This window comes from Neopelma chrysocephalum, unplaced genomic scaffold (assembly GCF_003984885.1).
Source record: "Neopelma chrysocephalum unplaced genomic scaffold, ASM398488v2 Primary Assembly neopelma1_82, whole genome shotgun sequence".
In the NCBI taxonomy this organism is placed as follows: domain Eukaryota; kingdom Metazoa; phylum Chordata; class Aves; order Passeriformes; family Pipridae; genus Neopelma; species Neopelma chrysocephalum.
In genome coordinates, this window is record NW_020897744.1 from 2,076,570 (window position 1) to 2,094,960 (window position 18,391).

An 18,391-nucleotide genomic window follows, 5' to 3' on the forward strand; every position below is an offset into this window, starting at 1 on the left:
GCATCTGGTGCTCAGAGCAAAGAAGGCTGAGGTCAAAGGCTCCCAGGAGCTCTGCTGCAATTAGGAATGAAACAATCTGACTCACTCAGCTGAGCAAGATTCATTTCAGAGCACATCAATATCCACTTTGTACATCTGCTGGTGCTGATCTCTTCAGAGAAGCCTAAGTAAGATGTTTTGCCTTGATCCAAAGATCAGTACGTGACTGACTGGATGGATCATATGAGGCACATGATGACGTAAGGCAGGACCAGCACAACAAATGGAGGATGACACAGCATGAACTAGCAACAGACTAAGGGACAGCTGGAGTAACAGAGGGTTCACCTCAGACTTCTTGCTGTTCATGTAGAGGATGGCCAATTCATTGTCCACCAGCTCCACTCCGACAGAGGACAGCTGCTGCCCTTGGTCCAGCTCATGAACAATTCTCTTTACATCCTCCATCAGCATCTGAGCATCCCTAGGGAGAGACGGCAAGGGGATTGAGAGGAGAGCACAAAGCTGGGTCCTGGAATCACTTAGGGATACAACCCCAAAGGGTTACCTCCCACCATGGACACAAACAGTGAAATGTGGACAGGCATGAGGAAGGGACTGCAAAGAGACTGGGAAATGGAAGGAACACAAAGACTGACCTGTTCTCGCCTGCAATCGTCACCACATGAGGCTTCTTGTTCAGGAGGAATTTTTTCAAGGTTTCAATATCCTGGGCCTGGAAATGAAAGCAAGACAGACCAAAGTAGAACAGCTAGAGGATTTCTGTCCTGAGCTGCCTACATTCATCTCAATGATAGCTGCACCGAGGCTCACCTTCTTTTCCCTCTCTTCCTCACGCCAGGCGTTCCTTCTCTTTGTGAAATGTGGCAATCGTAGGAAGTCTGTAACCTCACCCTCTCCATTAACAAGGGCACAAAACACTGGGTGGTCCCTGTAAAACAGAGACAACTCAGACATGGAAAACTGCTAAAGCTGGACATGCATCCAGAGGCCATTCCCTCCCTCCTACCTGGCTGATGAAAACGCAATGCCCAGCACACGAATCCCCTTCCCTTGGTTTTCATCCATGAAATCATCGTCCTCCTCCACTTGCTGATCAGGCCGGTAAGGAGCGACTTTGAGCCAGTTGTACAGTTTGCGGCTGCACGCCTGGCAGAGCAGAGAAAGGGGAGAGAGGAGTGAGGAAATCCAATGCACATGCCTTGGCACAGCCCTTCTCTGGAGGCAAGGTCATGGACTGCTCAAGGTGGCAGAAGAACCAGACTCAATCCCTGCCTGCCTCCTCTTTCTCCTTCTCCCCAAGGACCTGTGTATGGCCTGTCAGCAGCTATCCCCAGCACGCTGCAGGACTGTTGGTGTTTGTAACCCCAGCTCTGACTCAAATCCACCTCTGTTTCATCTCACCTTTAGGACATACTCCTTGGCCTCCACCAACAGCTTGTTCTTCAACTCTTTGGCCATCTGCACGTAGAGGAACTGGTTGAGGGACCGCTCAATGGCCATTGTGCGCTGCCGATTCCACTCCTGCACCTGGTGGCTGAACTCATCCCGGTAATAGAACTGTTTGATTTCCTCAAAGTACGTCTGGTCGCTCCCATAACTGCAAGAAAGGAGAGGAAAGGCTCCAGACGCCTGCACTGACACCCTCACTGACAGATTCCTGCACAGGGATGTAACAGCAACACCTCAGATCCAGGAAGCTGTTTGGAAAAATTAAGGAGCCAACCCTCCCATCAAGCACTGCTTTAGCTGCAGAAGTGATGCTGTAGACAGATCACAGCCACTCCAACCCACCCATATTGCATAGTGTGGCCACCCAGATGTGAAGGGAAGGAACCAAGGAGCACTCTGTGAGGATTGTAGGGAAACAATCATCACACAAAAATCCTTAAGGCTTCAAAGTTTGCCTTCAAATGAGTAAGATAGATGTCTAATTAAGTTTTCACTAAGATGATGGAAAAAGCAAGACCCTAAGAGGCTGTTTGACATTAAGGTGCAGAAAACTACCAGGCCATGACTTCCAGGAGCAGTTTGGGTTACAGAGGAGCTCTAAGTGCACAGCAGCACTGGATGAACGAGGTCTGCCAAGGCATGGATGGCATGGCCAGTGGGAACTCACCCCTCCACTCCTTTCATGTCAATGCTGATATCTATAGTGAGCAGTCCCTCGTCCTCTGCCAGGCTCATTTTCAGGAACTGGTCATCTCGCAGCTCCTTCACAGGTTTGTTCTTCATGTATTTAAAGGAATAGGCATAGTGGGCTTCATCAATATCCTGGGAAAGAGGAGAGACAGTAAGCATGCATATAGGGCATTCATGAAGAAAGACCCTTCTGTATACCACAGCAGACAATGGATTTTATTCAATACCCCCTCAGCCCTATGCCTGCCAGTCTGCATTTCCTTCCCCAGCAGGACACAGTGGAATTTCTGCCCAGTCTCAGAGAAACAGAGACTGTTCCAATAATTGAAGGCAACATCTCAACAGCAAGAATCAGGCCTGGTGAAACGCTGAGACCAAAAATGCAGCACACTGCTGAGCCTCTGCAACAGCCCAGCTCACATGCTGCTCTGATATTTATTCAGAGCTGACACTGACATAGGAGAACAAGCATTTGTATGTTATTTAGATCCTTCCCTGAATTGACCCACAGAGTCAGGGCTTGTTTTCTTACCTTCTTCCCCTTTTTGGTTGGTGAGATGTTGATTTTAGCTCGCTCTTGGAAAGTCTGTCTCAGGACCTGTCTGACCAAAGGCTCCCTGGCTATCTGCAAAGCCACCATGTACCTCGCTCCTTCCAGCACAGCTTCAGGGCTTGGGAATTGACTACAAGCAAAAAAAAGGCAACATGAAGGCTTAGGGCTTGAGAATGTCCCCAGATCCCCTCGCTTGTGTCATGTCCACAGGACCTCCACAAAGATCCCCCCACACTGACCTACACACATAATCCTTGGCCAGCTCCAGGGGCTCTGCAGGGAACTGCTCTGTCTCGTGACGCTGGTAACTGTCTCTGAGATTCTCTCCAAACTGCTCAGGTGTCAGACCAAATTTCTTAGCCAGGCCATCTGGGAAAAGAAAAACAACAAAAACCGAATGAGGACAAGGGTACTGTAGCTTATAGTGAGCAAAACCATCAGTCCTCCTGATGGTAAGTCACAGCACCCAGCAGAGCATGTGGGCCAGGCCACTGCAGAGTCAGCACAACAGAGCACAGCCTTACCCAGCCCAGCTGCCTGGCAGATGGTGTACATATCCCGACGGGAAGCCTGCTTCAGCTCAGGCCCTTTCTGCTCATCATCTTCGGCGTCCTCCCCTTCACCTGTAGGAAGGATACATTACAGAGGCATCCAGACAGCTGGAGCATGTCAGAAGCACAGCAAAGGGAATAAACACAACCTAAATTGTGCAACGAAGTCCCTAATCCCAAAAACACATCTCAAAGGTCACAGGAGCCTTAAAACTATTCAGGGTTAGAAAACACAGTGCAAATGCTATCTTCAGTTTCAGTCTCTGGCAGTTTTAACGGCACTGTGACTGGGTTGTACATTAAGACACACATCAAGGTGGGTAATCCTTGCTTTGGCCCCTGCCATGAGGGGTGCTATTCATATTCCATTGGAAAGAGCACCTTGTGTGGCAAACTAAACATTTTCAGAGGCGCCTGGAAGACCAAGGATTAAATTGAGACAAAAGCAAACAGCAGAGATGCTCTGTGCAAACATATGGGCTTTTCAACAGACTTTCTCATTAGTTTCTTCTGAACCAGGGTTTTGAAGCAGCCCAGAATTAGGAAACTATGAAATCTGGGAAGACAAACCTTCCTCCTCTTCACCATCCTCTCGGATACGTTTTTGCTTCTTGCGAGCAGCCTTGGCAGCGTTCTGCATCCTGGGGATGTCTCGCCCATAGTACAGCAGGAAGTGATTGTACACGTCCTTCAGCTCATCCATGGATTGCACATCCTTCAGCCTACGGCACACACAGCCAGCACGTTACACCCTGCCTGCAGCTGAGCCATGGGCAGAGCACTCCAGGAACCTGCTCTGGCACAGGTCAGGCAGAAGGAGCCCTTGGGCTCATCCTCCAAAAGAATTTTAAGTATTTCTCATTACTGGCTTTGTGGGGAGGCTAAAATCAGTGCTTTACAGCGGCCAGAGAGCCTGTGCTGTTTGGGCGAGGCAACGCAGATTTTAAGTCATTTTGGAATGAACATAAGGAAGCCATGGCACCATACCTTTCCATGTCAGTAGTATCCAGGGCCCTTATTCCATCAGCCAAGGGCTTGTCTGGATCAGCAGAGATTTGTTCATACTGATAGGCCTGCATCTTCTCAAACAGTCGTGTCAGGTTCTGCTTGCGGATCTTCAGCTGCGTCCACTGACATGAGAATAAAAGGATTCCAGTGAAACACACCATTGCAGTGGGTCAACTTTCTCCTCCCTTCCCAAGCAGGGTCTCCAAGGATCTTGGGATACTTGTCATATAAAAATAATGATCAAAATCTTCAAGACTGGCCAAGCCCAAACGTCACATGTGGCAGGTCTCATCTCAGAGATGGATTATATTAACGGAAAAAAAGAATCTAGGTTTGGATCTACCTGACAGTAGAGAAAGAACTTGCACTGCTGACAGAAAAGGTCACTATACAAAAAAAACTCAGTGAAGGGGAAGGACTGGTTTAAATCCTATTTTGTCAGATATCCCCTACTACTACATGACAGCAAATATGCAAAAAGACATGGGTAGAAAAAGTCAAACACACAAGGTCTCCACAGCCAAACCAAAACGTGTAGAAAGCATCAGGCTAGGTAGAAAGACATGTTAAATGCTGATGGGACAACCAGCAGGGAAAACACTCCTCACCTTCTCATCCCACTGCCAGACCCTCCACAGGTCATTGATGTGCAGCTCTGGCTCCACGTACTCCTTTCTGTAGAAGGCGATGAATGGGACCTGGGTCAGAAATGAGACTCATCACCACTGTGCTGGAGACTGGCCTGTTCCTGGCAGCCAGGACCCCAGAGAAAGCTCCTGTTCCATGTGGGAGAACAAACTAATGGGGCAGCAGTGTAGGACAGGTACCATGCCATGTCTGAGATCTTACTCACTGAAGAATATACCACATCAGACACAAAACTTTGCAACATCAGGCAACACCTCAGAGAACAGGCTGGATGGACTGAGCAAGGCTCAAAAGACTCTGAAGTTCCCCACCTTATTTAGCATCAATTTGTCCAGAATCAGGGAAAGACAATGACAGCAGCCCCATCAAACAAGCCTTAAAATCCTGCATTGCCACAGCCCCTTCTAATGTGCTGCCCCAAATGCTTCCAGCAGCCCTGCTGATCCTGTCAGGATAAGCAGACAGCAATCCAGACCTTGGTAACGAAGCAGAGTTGCAAATTACCTCAAAATGCTGATTTCTCATGAAATTCAGGGCTTCTTTAATCTTCTGGATGGTGCTGGGCCCCTTTCGGCTGAAGCTGCTGGCTTGTCCACGGTCAAGGTAGTCAGAACTCTCCTAAAGAGGAGAAACACACATTGTGTTCTATTCCTGAGCTGACCCCTTAAAAGAGCAGCCTCAGGCTACAGCTGTGGTTCTTTTGTTAGTCGGGAATGCAGACTTAGATACACACTTGGATTTAGATCCCAGCCCTGAGAGGCTTAAAGAAAAAGGGAAAAGCAGCACCTGGCCAAGGTAACTGATGGCCAAAAGCAGATCATGGCTAATACTAATTTAGCCCTAAGTGCACAGTGGCTCAAAGATTTCTCAAGCATTCTTGACAATTATTCTTTCAACTTCATTGTGTTCCTTTTTGTCCTGTTTCATGGACATGAAAATGAAGATATGCATGTTAAATGACCTGCTCAAAATCAGAAAGGAAGGGCATTACATTCCTCTCAGCAGACTCCTGGGCCAACGTCTCCAGGCTGGAAATCTGCAGTGCCTTCAAGCCCTCTTAGGACAAAAGTCCCAGGCATAGCTCTTTACCTGCAAGGAGATGGTGGGAGTTGCAAATGCATTCCTGTAAATCCAGTCAGCTTCTTCCTCCAGCTCATCATCTTCAGCACTCTTCACCGGGATGGATCGCAGCTGTGAAGAGACAACAGCATGAGCAGAGGCACATGCAACACCAGGGCTTGCACTGCCATGCTTTCAAGAAGCCTGGAAATGATTGTTTTGAGCTGCAGGTTGCCTGTGGGTCCCTCAGACACGGGGTGCCAAGGATAGCATTTCAACATCTGCACCTTCTGAGCACACAGGAAACCTGCACCAGCTTTACACTAGGTAAAGGCAACAACAGTTTTGTCAAAGGCTCTTGGAAAGGCCTGCAATGGTGCAAAATCTGTGAAGATCAAGTCAGGGTATCTCCACTTCCTACCAGACTCCCAAACCCTCTGCAGTTACATCCTGTTCCAATCTATCTGTGCCTTGGTACCACTTTTCTTGCTGCAGCCACGGAGTAACAGAACATAAAGCAGCTCTAAACCCTCTCTGGGCTCTTAGTCTCAGCCACTTCTCTTTCAGGGGGCCTGCTCTAATCACCACTGACATGCATGAAGATGACAAAACGTGTGAACAGGCCACATACAGCCAGAAGACATCACAGGCAGCATTCCCTTGTGCTGCACAGACTGGCATGGGAAAAAAAGGTCCTTCAGAAAACTGGCAGCTTCACACATCCCATTTAACAGAGTAGGGTAACAAATCTCTGCACAGAATTACATTAACATACACTAAAGGGAAATGGACTGTTCAGTGAAAATCTGAGTACAGGCTAAAATTAAGACCAAAATATGATTCCTTGCAGCACAAACAGCACTTGGTATTGAGAGCAGTGTAAGTCCCGGTCATTTCAAATAAAGTGGGTTACAGCAGTTACGTTTTGTTTGGGACACAGGTAGGCTAGAAACCTTCCCAAACCTTCTCTGGCACTGCATCTCTTGCTATCCAGAGGTCCAGCTCAAGGGATTTCTAACAGCATCCAGCACAAAGCCATCTCAGCACAGCCCAAGCCCTGTGCCACTCCCAGTAGTACAATACTGGCACCCAGTGGCCACAGGGAAACTGTCACAGAGCTAAAACAGAGCTCACACAGGTACCACAGTTCCCATGCCACTGACAGGCCTGAATGCAGTTTTAGCCTATAATTTGACAGGGAGGATTCTTCAAAGAAGGAAAAAGAGATGCCAAAATCCATTCAGCAGCCAAGTGGCTCTTGGCCTGCAGGTCCCAGCCCTGCTACACTCGGTGGGAGCTGAAATGCTTTCTGTCTGCACACCTTCAACCCCTTCCCTCACCTGGAATCTCTCAGGCATGTCTGTCATGCGGATCTCGTTGTCCTGGTCCGTTAGGTGACTGCTCTCCAGCTCACTGGGCTCGTACATCTCAAAGATGCTACGCCGACTGACGCGCTTCTTGGTGGTCTTTTTGGGTCGTACACGGGTCTCCCCTTCGGTTTCTTCATCCTCATACTCATATTCCTCCTCCATCTCCTCATCGTACTCGTTGTACTTCTCAAACTCATCATAGTCAAAGTCCACACCAAAGATTTCCTGGGCTTCCTGCAAAGCACTGGAAGGAAAAAACCCCTATCATTCAGCCCCAGGGTGCAGTTCACAGACCACCCTTCCAGCCACACAGAAGAGGCCAGGGGTACCTAAGTCGATGCTTTAGTTTTCCACCCTGTCTAAAAAATCATGGGTAGGTACACAATTCTGAGCTTTACATGCTTGAGGGCATGGTTTTGGTATCCTTTTAAAAAATCCAGGAGTCACGTGTTTCATAAATTAAACACTAAAAGCTCTATGTTTAAATCTACCAGGTTCCCTTTGGGAAAGAGACCAGTGGTATCCAACCACAAGCTGAATCACTCTGCAGTTGCAAGAACCAAGTAAGCTGAGCACTGTTTTCGAGGCTCCAGGCCAATTTCCAATCAATACTTACGCATCTGTGTATCCTGGAAGCTTTTTTCTCCATTTTGGCTTCTTCAGAGGTTGTCCATCATCATCCACAATGAAGTCATCAATGTCTGGACATGGAGAAACAATTCAGTGGTCGGTCAGGACACTTGGATAATCAACTAGTACCTCTGACAAAGCTCAGCTCAGACAGACTGTGCAGCAACTATTGCTGCCCAACAACTATGAGCTTCCACCACAGACTTAGGTTGCTGCTGGCTGTCAGTCTGCCCAGCTCCCCACAGCATCTCCCCCACCAACCTCAGACATTCCAGGAGTCTAAACCACAGTAACAAGCTAGAACAAACTTCCAGACACAGGCAAAGCCATTTGGCAATTAGCTGCAAAGCAGTGCACTGGAAATGCAGTCAGAAGAGGCATGCCTGCTTTGGACAGTAGGTAGAAAGAATTCCTGAAACTCTTTGGGTATGGTAGTAGCACTGGTGACAGGCTGATGCTGAAGAGAAGGAGGGCAGGCATGCACTAGGTACTAAACAGTGCCTTGACCCCCTTTCTGTGAAGCATTTTCATTTTTGAGGCAGCTTAGGGAAGATATTCAAGATCTCAGCACACATAATGTGCTCCTGCACAAAGTCGTTTAGACAGACAAACTAAACCTGTTACCCAGAAATGTTTAATTCTAGGGATTGTACCAATTAGACCAACAAGAGCTTTACCACAAAGGGTCACAGCCTTTGGTTACTTATAGCTCAGAGAAAGTCTGAACTTTGTTCCTGTGTTTTAATCCTACAACAAACTTCAGACCATCCATACGCACCAGATTCATCTTCCTCCTCCTCTTCTTCCTCTTCTTGTGCAGCAACAGGAGCTTCAACAGCTTCCCCTCCTTCCTCGCCTTCACCATCCTGAAAGATTTCTTCAGCAATGGCTTCCTTCTCATGTTCCTCCTTTCCATAGTCTTCTGCTTCATCATCCTCATCATCAGACATTTTTCGCACACGTCTGAATTTTTGCTGCAAGGAAAACGCCTCGTTAGTGCCCACAATCCCTGGCACAGCACTTGAGCTCAGTGTGGGCTCTGCCAGGCCAGCACTGCACTTCCTCTGCAGGCACCTGAGAGGGAGCAGGATGGAACCCAGTGCAGGCCTGCAGGGGACAAGAGCCACCCCCTCAGGAGCCGTGCCTGTGTCACTTGTGTGCTGTCACCACCACTGTTGGCCTGGCTTGATGTACTTCTACTGTTACAGAAAGAGCTTTAGAGCCCATAATAGCCTGTGCTGACGTTGAGGTTAGCAACACACAGGAGAAAGTTACTGGAACATGAGATGGTCTCACAGAGGTGGGAAGGGAGGAGTATAGCAGACTTTAGGAATCAAAGTGTTTTGCAAACTCCAGGAAGACAGTTCCCAGTTGCCTGGGCAAGGAGAGATCCTGATTCCTTCAAGCACTCAGCTCTCTCTTTCCAAGAGGTCAGGAGCAGGAGAGGTACTGCTTGCTCACTCCAGGCCAGAGCCCACCCTCCTTCATGCTAAGACACACCACACCATTAACAGCAGCATGGCAACACAACTCACTCTTTTGACTTTAACGCCCAAGTTCTCTTCAATGAGGTCAAAATCATCATCCTCCAGACGGTCATCAAAAGCTAGAGAAGTGACCAGAGATGAGTTACTCTCTCTCTTTACTAATCTGGGAAAGCACTAAGCCAAGAAGGGTACAGCTTACCCAACCCATGCAGACACCCAGGGCAGAGGGAGAGCTCTGCTCCCTGGCAGGTCAGTGTCAGAGCATTCTACTGATATGAACAATCATCATAAAACTTACTGCGCTTTCTCTTTTTGTGGCCAACATCATCCTCAGAGTCTCCAGAGTCACTGGCTTCTTCCTCCTCTTCCTCATCGTCATCATCATTAATGAATCCTTTCAGGTTCCCCTGCTCATCTTGATCATCGAGATTCAGCTCCTCCTCTTCCTCATCTGGGATGGAGAACAGCATGTGTTAGACATTTACTCACTGGTTATCCACGGAGACTTGGCTCTGGGCAAGCAGCATCTTCCTTCACACCATCCACACAATTTTAATTTAACACTTTTACTGACACAGAACCCAGCCAGCTGCTCATGCCAGAACCCCACTTCTTGTCTCGTGGTCTCATGCTCTCTCTGCAGAGGGAACACATGGAGTGGTCACACTGGGAGAATTCCTCTGCTTTTATTGTTTACTATCAAATTGTGTGACTGCAAGTCCCACAGGGGTGAAGCAGAGTATTTTTTATTGCCAAATATAAAAACCACCTGAGCGCTTGGAAGGGCAGCACTTAAACAGCACAGATTATCGACTACAGATGGCCCTGCTATTAGAGCACAGTTATTGCTCCATCTGCAGAGTCACAGGATGCAGAACAGAGCAGCGAGGAACACACACAATCCAGCAAACTCACCATCTTCATCTTCCTCTACAAACTTCTTGGTTACTCTGGGCACAACCTCCCCATCCTGGTTGTACTCCTCCTCCGACTCCTCCGCTTCGCTTTCCACAAAGTCAGACATGGCTGCAGCAACTGGGGAAAGAGGAAACATCCCTGGCATCAGCTGAGCAAGCAAAACACAGGCACTTCCCCTTTCAGGTTTTGGAGAGAAGGCAACTAAGGCGAGAGGGTTTCAAATTAGCTGTCGGGGCCCTGAATTACCCAGTGTCCACCTTGCCTGGCCATCCCTGTCACCAGAGATTAGGGAAGCGAAGCCAGCAGCCAAGAGCTGCCAGCTCCTGCCACCCTGTGTCTGGGTGAGCAGGACAGGAGCTGTCACAGCAGCGCTTGTTACACAGCCCAGCTCTGGCTGCAGCTGAAATGTGCACACAGACAGAGCCCTCCATCCCATCCGTAGCCCCCCACACGGCTGGGAAAGCTCCCACTGATGCTGCACGGCATCATTTAGGATCTTAATATGATTAATCCTCACTCAGTTAATGAAACCAGGATGACCCTGAAAATGGTCTTGACTGAGCTGTGGCTGCCAGCTGTTGGCAAGGCATTGAAGAGCCCATGGAGAAACCAGGAGAGAGGTCTGGGGTCCAGGACTGGGGGCTTGTGGCTGCCCAACTCCATGACCCCACACAGCTGGAGCTGCTGCCAGGGTATTCCAAGTGAGAGACCTCTGTCCAGAGATGAGGAGGCAACAAGAAACTACAAACCCAGGGCATTTTCTATATCCAGAACCTTTTGTTTGATGTTTTTTGACAAACAGGTTTTCTGGAAACAATAGAAATGATGCTTAGCACAACAGAAAGTCTGTGTCCATGAAGACAGGGCTCAAGTTCTGTCTCTCTGAGCCTTCCACTTCTTGTGGTTACAAACTTGCTGATATTTTAAGGTTTTCAAAGGAAACTTGGGGGTTTTTTTAAATACATCAAAACAACAGAAGCTTACAAGAGTCAGCTATAAGGAAAAACAAAACAATTCCTCAAATGGCTGTGAATATGAAAACGCCAGCCCAGGAAGAAATACCAGCCTTTGGGAGGGTACAAAAAGAAGCTCAGAGGTGTCAGATCTAAAGCCAAAACCTCCATGTTAAATTACATCAGATGTAATTTAACACACACATACACACACACAAAAAACAACAGAGAAAAAAAGATGAGAAAATAATTCCATATGCCAGGGAATGATACCTAAACAAACATGCTTCAAAATATTCCCATAATCATTTCCCCATTGCAAACAACCAGCTGAAGGAAATCAGTCCCACATGGGACAACCTGATCAAGGCTTTGCCATGACACTTCTTGTGTGCAGGATTTCATGTTCTGCCCCGAGATCCACACATCTGGTGCACAAACACAACAACTTCGAGAAAACCAGGGACTCACTGCTTAGCTAAAGTTAAATGGTCCAAGGCTGATCTTGGATGATCTTTTAAGTCTCAAAATACGAACAGCTCCAAATGAATGTGTTGTCCGGATCTCATTAAAGAAAAGCCACAACAAAGACTAGGGAGAGATCTCTGCCAGATTTCAGACACGAGTACACAGCAGCTTACACTCCTTGGCTGCAGAGTATGTGGCCATGGCCAGTATTTATCTAGGATGCTCCAGACAGGCAGAAAATGCAGCAGGCCAAGGCTTCTGCTCTGCACCCAGAGAGGACACGGCTGCTTTGGTTCAGTGCGTAGGCACAGGGTGATCCCCGTCCTTGAGAGGACACTAGAAGTCACACACATGTATTTAAGCACCCCTGTCAGAAATAACACCTCAGAGGGTAGCACAGATGACAGTTAAATGCATGTTCCTGAAGCAAATGCCAATGCTGAACTGTGTAACTACACACAGTAAAGGAACAGGGACTATATTTAGCAGGCTGTGTATGAATATTATGTCAACTTTGTGCTTTGTCACCAATGCTTCTGCTACAGGTATTCACCAGGGTGTATTAACATATATAAAACTGCAGGCTGAGTGGCTTTTCCTAGAGCATTTCCAAGTTCTAATAACCTCATTTATCTCCTGCTCATGATCAACACACAAACCCAGCAAGGAAAAAAAAACCCTCATCACAGCACCACATAGAGTTTCACTGTTCTCTGCCAGTGAAGTGTTTCACTCACAATTCCAACTTGCTTCCTCATCACTTGTTCTACCATTTCCTGGCAATTTCAGTCCACATCAAATCAAATTTGTCTAGACACAGAGAACAACTAGGACTTAGGAAAACCATCTTATTTAATAATCCAGCCAAGCAGGTTCCACACAAGCCAACCACCCACAAAACTGGGTGCTTTCAGCTCCAGTGAAATCCACCTCAGAACAGCAGGGATGTCACTTAGCATGGAAAACAGAAACAAGATGTTGAATCAGATATGGACTTAGGGTGTCTCTCCCACCCTCTGTGCCAGAAAGGCCCTAATTTGAAACAAAACAGGTCAGGGAGGCAAGCGAAGGCTGCAGCCAGCACAGATGGAGGTGCAGAGCAGAGCTCGGGTGGTGGGCCACACAGGAAGAGCCCCATTTGTGTGGGCATGAGGAGGATTTAAAAATCAAAGACCATTGGGCCAGCAGAGCTGTTTCAATCAGGAGTGTCTGCACTTTGCTCAGCTCAAGGGCACAATGGCAATTATCCAGAGTCCACATTCTCCTTTTAGCTGGGATGCCCGGAGCAGACAGCTCTTCACTGTCAGTACTGGGACAGTAGAGTTCTGATCAGGTCAGGACCAGGCTGGACATCAGCCACGGGCTCTGTGAGCTGCCCTCCTGGTTAGGTCAGGCTGGGTCTTTAGAACAAGTGCTGCTTTGTGAGGAACCTGAGAATTTTGGAAATCAGACATTCAAATACCTGTAAAGCCTTGGCCACACATCCAGATACCTGCTGGCTGCTCAGGACTGCAAAACATCACAGTACGGGAGGCAGACACGACTTTGTACATCAAACACCAGCAAGAGAAAACTCATTAGGGTTTAGAAATGGAGATACATTTCAAATATCAGAACTTACAGGGAAAATTCCTGCACCTGGAACTCTGGCAAGGCAGAGGGACACAGCCACATGATGCAGGATGGCATCAGGAATGGCAGTGTCCCACAGGAGCTTCACAGCCTCAGCAGGTGTGGGGTGAGGGAAAGCAGAAGCATCAGATGCTCTCCAGGCACTGCAATGCCCACTAAAGCAGGAGACCTCAGTGGTGCTCACAGAATAACCAAGGAGTGTCCTCCCAGCGAGATGTATTTATTATTCAGCAATCAACCTCAGGACAGCAGTGACAATGCACAAAACAGCAAACCCAAGTGCTCATTTAGGCTTCACCACAGCCCAGCCCCAGACCTTGACTCCCCCCATCTTCTGTGGGAGAAACAACACCAGGGCCCTGATCCATGCTAACACTGGTTTTGTGGTTTTTTTTTTAAGGGGGAGAGGGTTTGGACAGGGATGGTTCTAATCTCTGCCATTTCATAGTTCAACTAAGAGTTCATTTAAGATCACAGACCCATGGAACCACATTGCCAAAGCCACCACTGAACAGCCTCTCTCAGTTCTCATGTCTACGCTTCAAAAAAATCAAACCAGAGAGGATTCAGAAACCTCAGGGAAACTCCACTCAAAACACAGAGCCCAGGGAAGCCAAATCTATTAATTTTTGTCAAATAAATGGTCATGAAATTAATTTTGGCACAGTCCAAGTACATCCAAAGGATTAAAAAACTGTGACAACAAATGACTGACTAGGAAAAACACAAATTAACTGCAAAGAGAGCGCCACTGTTCCACCCCCTGAAGCTCCCAATGAAACCAATGTCATTTTTCTAAAAAAAAAAAAAAAAAGAAAAAAGCAAGCCATGGTTGAGCTGGAATGTGTGGATTTAACATTAATAACTACACCACGATCTTCAAGCTGTGTCCCATCACAGAATCCAGACAAAAATCATCTTGGCATCTTTTAATTTGAAGCTTAAGAGTCTAACAAAAACCATCCCTGTGAAGCACTATAAGGCACTCCCACCACGACAAACAACCCTCACAGGCACCTTGTCAGTGCTGAGCTCTTCCTCAGGGCCATTCCCTCGTACCCACATGAACTTCTGCAGGGCTGATGTCACCTGCTAGCCCTGACATCACCAATATATACACTTATATATTTAGATTTTATAGCTGTTTTACAGATTTCTGAAGTCGGCACCTGAACCACACACTCCCAACCCTGCTCAGTGGTGGCTGTGCCGAGGGGGAAGTGATGACTGGAGACCAACAATGCCACGACAGGGAAAGTCCAGCCAAGCAGACACTGCAGCTCAGGAACTTCCCATACCCGCTTTGTTGGTTTTAATGCTCCTGCTGGTCCCACCGCCCCCGATGCTATCGAGTGGCAGCACGTCCTGTGGCAGAGTGACACATTTAATAGCATGTTGTGTGAAACAGCACTTCCGCCTGTTTATTTTAGCCTCGCTGCATCATACTTTCCTGTAAGAAACAGAAAATTGATGCTCCCTCCTCGCTTTCTCTGACCTGCCCATGACTTCACGCACCTGCATCATATCTCCTGTCAGCAAGTCTCCTCCCTAAGGTGAGGAAACAAGGCTTTGCTTGCCCAAAAACTTGCTCATCCGTGCTGCTCCTACCTTTTCCAGTGTTCCCCTTTTGGGATGGTCTAACCATAACTGCCAGGGCACAAACTGCCAACCATTTAGGTAGCAGCATAACGATGTTTTCTATATCATTCTCTGCTCCTTTAAAGTAATTCCAAAATATCCTTTTTAGGACACAGCGGGCTGTTGAAGTTGTTTTAAAAGAAACAATTGCTGAGACACCAACAGCTCTTCCCTGAACAGTAAGAGCTGCTGTAGAGTCAATTACTGGAGTGTTTGTTGCCTTCATTACACCTGTTGCCATCATATCTCGTTTACCACACCACCACTCCCACCCAGTATTATCTGGTCTCTGCAACTCCACAGTCTGGTTTAGCTATCCTAAATAATTTAGGATTACATTTTCCTTCTCCACATCACCACACTCAGGGAAACAAACAAAAAAAAAAGAGCAGCGGGAAAAAAAAATGAGCAGCAAAGATGACAGTGAAACTCCACAATAACCTCACTCCACTGTGAGCACCAATCACCTACCATTTTTTGCCACCTTTTAGTCATTTATTAAACCCAAAGAGGGCCTTCCCAGGCTGCCAGCCCTCTGCTTTTCAGGGAGGACCTTGGCAGAAGTTTGGAAAGCCTAATGCAGCGGTCTGGGAATCACACCTGCACACCAGAGTGATCCGGGAATCCCACCTGCGGAGCATGGGGATTCAGGACCACCGGTGTACCTGAGGAACCAAGGTCAGACCCTTTCCTTCCCTCCCCTCCAAGGACAGCATCCCGATGTTCCCCAACGCCACATCTCCTCACATCCACTAGCTCCCCCCACCGTGTCAGCGATGTCCCGCAGCTCCAGGCCCGCTGCGCTCTGTGCCGCGGGGGCCCCGGGCCGCTGCTGCGGCACCTCCCGACACCGGCGGAGCCACCCCGCACTGCGGCCCCCGCCCCGCCTGCCCCGGGAGGCTCCTGCCGCCGCCAGCCCCACCCACGGCCGACACCGGGGCCCGACCGGGGCGGCCGCCGCCGCTCCACCCGCACCGGGGCCCGACACCAACCTCCAGGATGTCCCTGCCGCCCTCACCGGGGCCCGGCGCCGCCGCGGAGCCGGGCCGGGACTGACCCGTGGGCCGGGACTGACGCGGCCGCGCCGCTCCCCCGGTGAATGACCCGCGGGCCGGGGCTGACGCGGCCGCGTCGCTCCCCCCGGTAAATGACCCCCCCCGTTCCCCGCTGGGCCCGGCGCGGCCTTACCCGAGGGGCCGAGGGAAAATGGAGGCGGCGGCGGCGGCGAGCGCGGGGGGCGGAGCGGGGCGAGCCGCGACCTCCCGGCGGGCGGAGCGGCGGCGCTTCCGCTTCCTGCGGGGATGGGGCTGCTCCCGCTGCTGCTCCCGGTGCTGGCGGCGGCGGCGCTGGGCGCGGCGGGGCGCGGCGGCCCCGGGCCGGTCACCTGCGGCTCCGTGGTGAAGCTGCTCAATGTGCGGCACAACGTGCGGCTGCACTCGCACGATGTGCGCTACGGCTCCGGTAATGGGACGCGCACTCCCCATCCCCCCCACCCCGCTTTTTCCCTGCTCCTGGGTGCGATGGCGGGTCTCCCTCCTCCGCAGGCAGCGGGCAGCAGTCGGTGACCGGAGTGTCGGCGGCGGATGACGGGAACAGCTACTGGCGGGTGCGGGGCCGCACAGCCGCCGTGTGCCAGCGGGGCACCCCGGTGCGGTGCGGGCAGACCATCCGCCTCACCCACCTGGGCACCGGCCGCAACCTCCACAGCCACCGCTTCGCCTCCCCGCTCTCCGGCAACCAGGTACCCACCGCGGATCGCCCCCGAGCCCCGGGCTCAGCGCCTTTCCCCGGGCACGACCAGGCACCCCTTGTCACCGCCCTTGCCTGGTCCCCTGAGTGCCGGGTCCCCTGAGTCCCTGCTGGGTTCACCCTGGCCCTACCAGTCCTGATTGGGTCCCCCTTGTCCCTGGCAGTCCCACCTTGTTTCCTAGTTCAGTCTGGGTTCCTCTTGTCCTCCATGTGCCTAATCAGTCCTGCCTTGTTCCCCCGGCCCTACCAGGTTCTTTCTCCCTGTCCCTACCAGTCTCTCCTTTTCCCCCAGTTCTCCTTGTGCCTACCAGTCCCAACTGGGTCCCCCTTGTCCCCCATCTCCCTACCAGTTCTGTCTTGTTCTCCAGTCCAGACTGGGTCCCCCTTGTCCTCCGTGTCACTGCCAGCCCCATCTTATTCCCCAGTCTCTCCTGGGTTCTCCCTGTCCCAACCAGGTCTCTCGTTTCCCTTCCTTGTACCCTGGCCCCAAGTCATGTCCCGTATGCCCTCACCAGTCCCACCTTGTTCCTCAGTTCAGGTTGGGTCCCTCTTGTCCCCCATGTCCCTACCAGCACTGCTTTTTCCCCTGGTCTCAGCTGGATCCCTACCAGTCCTGCCTTGTTCCCCAGTCTGTACTGGTTCCTCCTTGCCTTGCCAATCCCTGCCTGAATCCCAACCAGACCCTCCAAGTCCCAATAACCATGTCCTTCCCACCTGTAGGCCCAGCCCCTTCTTCTGCCCACCCCAACCCGTGAGTGTCCCCCCCTCTTCATTCTGACCCCCAAAATGAGCTGTTCTTCACCCCCAGGAGGTGAGTGCATTTGGGGAGGCCGGCGAGGGTGACTACCTGGACGACTGGACAGTGGTGTGCAGCGGGACCTACTGGGTGCGGGACGATGAGGTTCGCTTCCAGCACACCTCCACCGACGTCTTCCTCTCAGTGACGGGGGAGCAGTATGGGCGGCCCATCCACGGGCAGAAGGAGGTGCATGGCATGGCCACGTCCAGCCAGAATAACTACTGGAAGGTGATGGAGGGCATCTTCATGCAGCCCGGCGAGGCCTTCAAAGCAGAGCGGTACCACACTGAGTTGTGAGGGACAGACGGACTGATGCCGAGACTGGGTACTGCCTTGCCGTGTTTGGGACCACTGAACCCAGGGGATGGCTTCTGTACCCACCTGGGACTGACACACACCAGGACAGAGCTCCAACACAAAGCAGATCCCAGTGTCCTGAATTCGATGTGGAGCAGATTCCAGTGTCCCTAATCTGAGATGAAGCAGGTCCTAGGATCCAGACCTGACCCAAAGCAGAGCCCAACATCCTAGATCTGACACAAAGCAGGTCCCAGCATCCCAAATCCAGCACAAAGCCAAGCCCAACATCCAGACCCAACCCCAGAGCAGACTGACAAACTCTCACCCTGTCCCTTGCAGCCCCCTTATCCGTCCAAGGACTGCTGTCCCCAGGAACTGTACACCCCTGCTGTACCCAAACCACTCTCCGCATCCTGCGGGAACCTGGGACCATAAAAGTGCTGAACCCTGCCCTGTGGTGTGACTGTTTGTGTGGGGGATGCAGAG

At 50.3% G+C, this 18,391-nt stretch overlaps 2 protein-coding genes across 5 annotated transcripts in view; one reads left to right on the top strand and one right to left on the bottom strand.

The window, feature by feature from the left end:
• The window catches only part of SUPT6H (SPT6 homolog, histone chaperone), a 28,183-nt gene extending 11,874 nt beyond the window's left edge, over positions 1–16,309 (bottom strand). The window contains exons 1-22 of one of the 4 annotated variants that reach the window (XM_027690895.1): positions 16,246–16,277; positions 14,718–14,869; positions 10,364–10,483; positions 9,747–9,899; positions 9,497–9,567; positions 8,740–8,935; positions 7,948–8,032; positions 7,302–7,575; positions 5,992–6,093; positions 5,407–5,520; positions 4,863–4,952; positions 4,234–4,376; positions 3,817–3,968; positions 3,220–3,318; positions 2,935–3,064; positions 2,675–2,825; positions 2,120–2,274; positions 1,405–1,600; positions 1,010–1,149; positions 814–931; positions 639–715; positions 328–463 (exon numbers count right to left, since the gene is read on the bottom strand). In XM_027690895.1, coding sequence (XP_027546696.1) covers positions 328–463; positions 639–715; positions 814–931; positions 1,010–1,149; positions 1,405–1,600; positions 2,120–2,274; positions 2,675–2,825; positions 2,935–3,064; positions 3,220–3,318; positions 3,817–3,968; positions 4,234–4,376; positions 4,863–4,952; positions 5,407–5,520; positions 5,992–6,093; positions 7,302–7,575; positions 7,948–8,032; positions 8,740–8,935; positions 9,497–9,567; positions 9,747–9,899; positions 10,364–10,472 — 2,691 coding nt within the window. In that variant the 5' untranslated portion in view covers positions 10,473–10,483; positions 14,718–14,869; positions 16,246–16,277. Of the gene's footprint in view, positions 1–327; positions 464–638; positions 716–813; positions 932–1,009; positions 1,150–1,404; positions 1,601–2,119; positions 2,275–2,674; positions 2,826–2,934; positions 3,065–3,219; positions 3,319–3,816; positions 3,969–4,233; positions 4,377–4,862; positions 4,953–5,406; positions 5,521–5,991; positions 6,094–7,301; positions 7,576–7,947; positions 8,033–8,739; positions 8,936–9,496; positions 9,568–9,746; positions 9,900–10,363; positions 10,484–14,717; positions 14,870–16,049; positions 16,075–16,245 lie in introns of those variants that run through there. The other 3 variants (XM_027690896.1, XM_027690894.1, XM_027690897.1) reach the window with 3 other exon arrangements.
• A 30-nt stretch (positions 16,310–16,339) lies between these two features.
• On the top strand, positions 16,340–18,355 carry SDF2 (stromal cell derived factor 2). Its single transcript, XM_027690898.1, has 3 exons — positions 16,340–16,518; positions 16,602–16,798; positions 17,615–18,355. Exons 1-3 carry the CDS (start codon positions 16,359–16,361, stop codon positions 17,900–17,902), a joined length of 645 nt encoding a protein of 214 aa, XP_027546699.1. The 5' UTR covers positions 16,340–16,358; the 3' UTR covers positions 17,903–18,355.
• Positions 18,356–18,391: the final 36 nt, after the last annotated feature.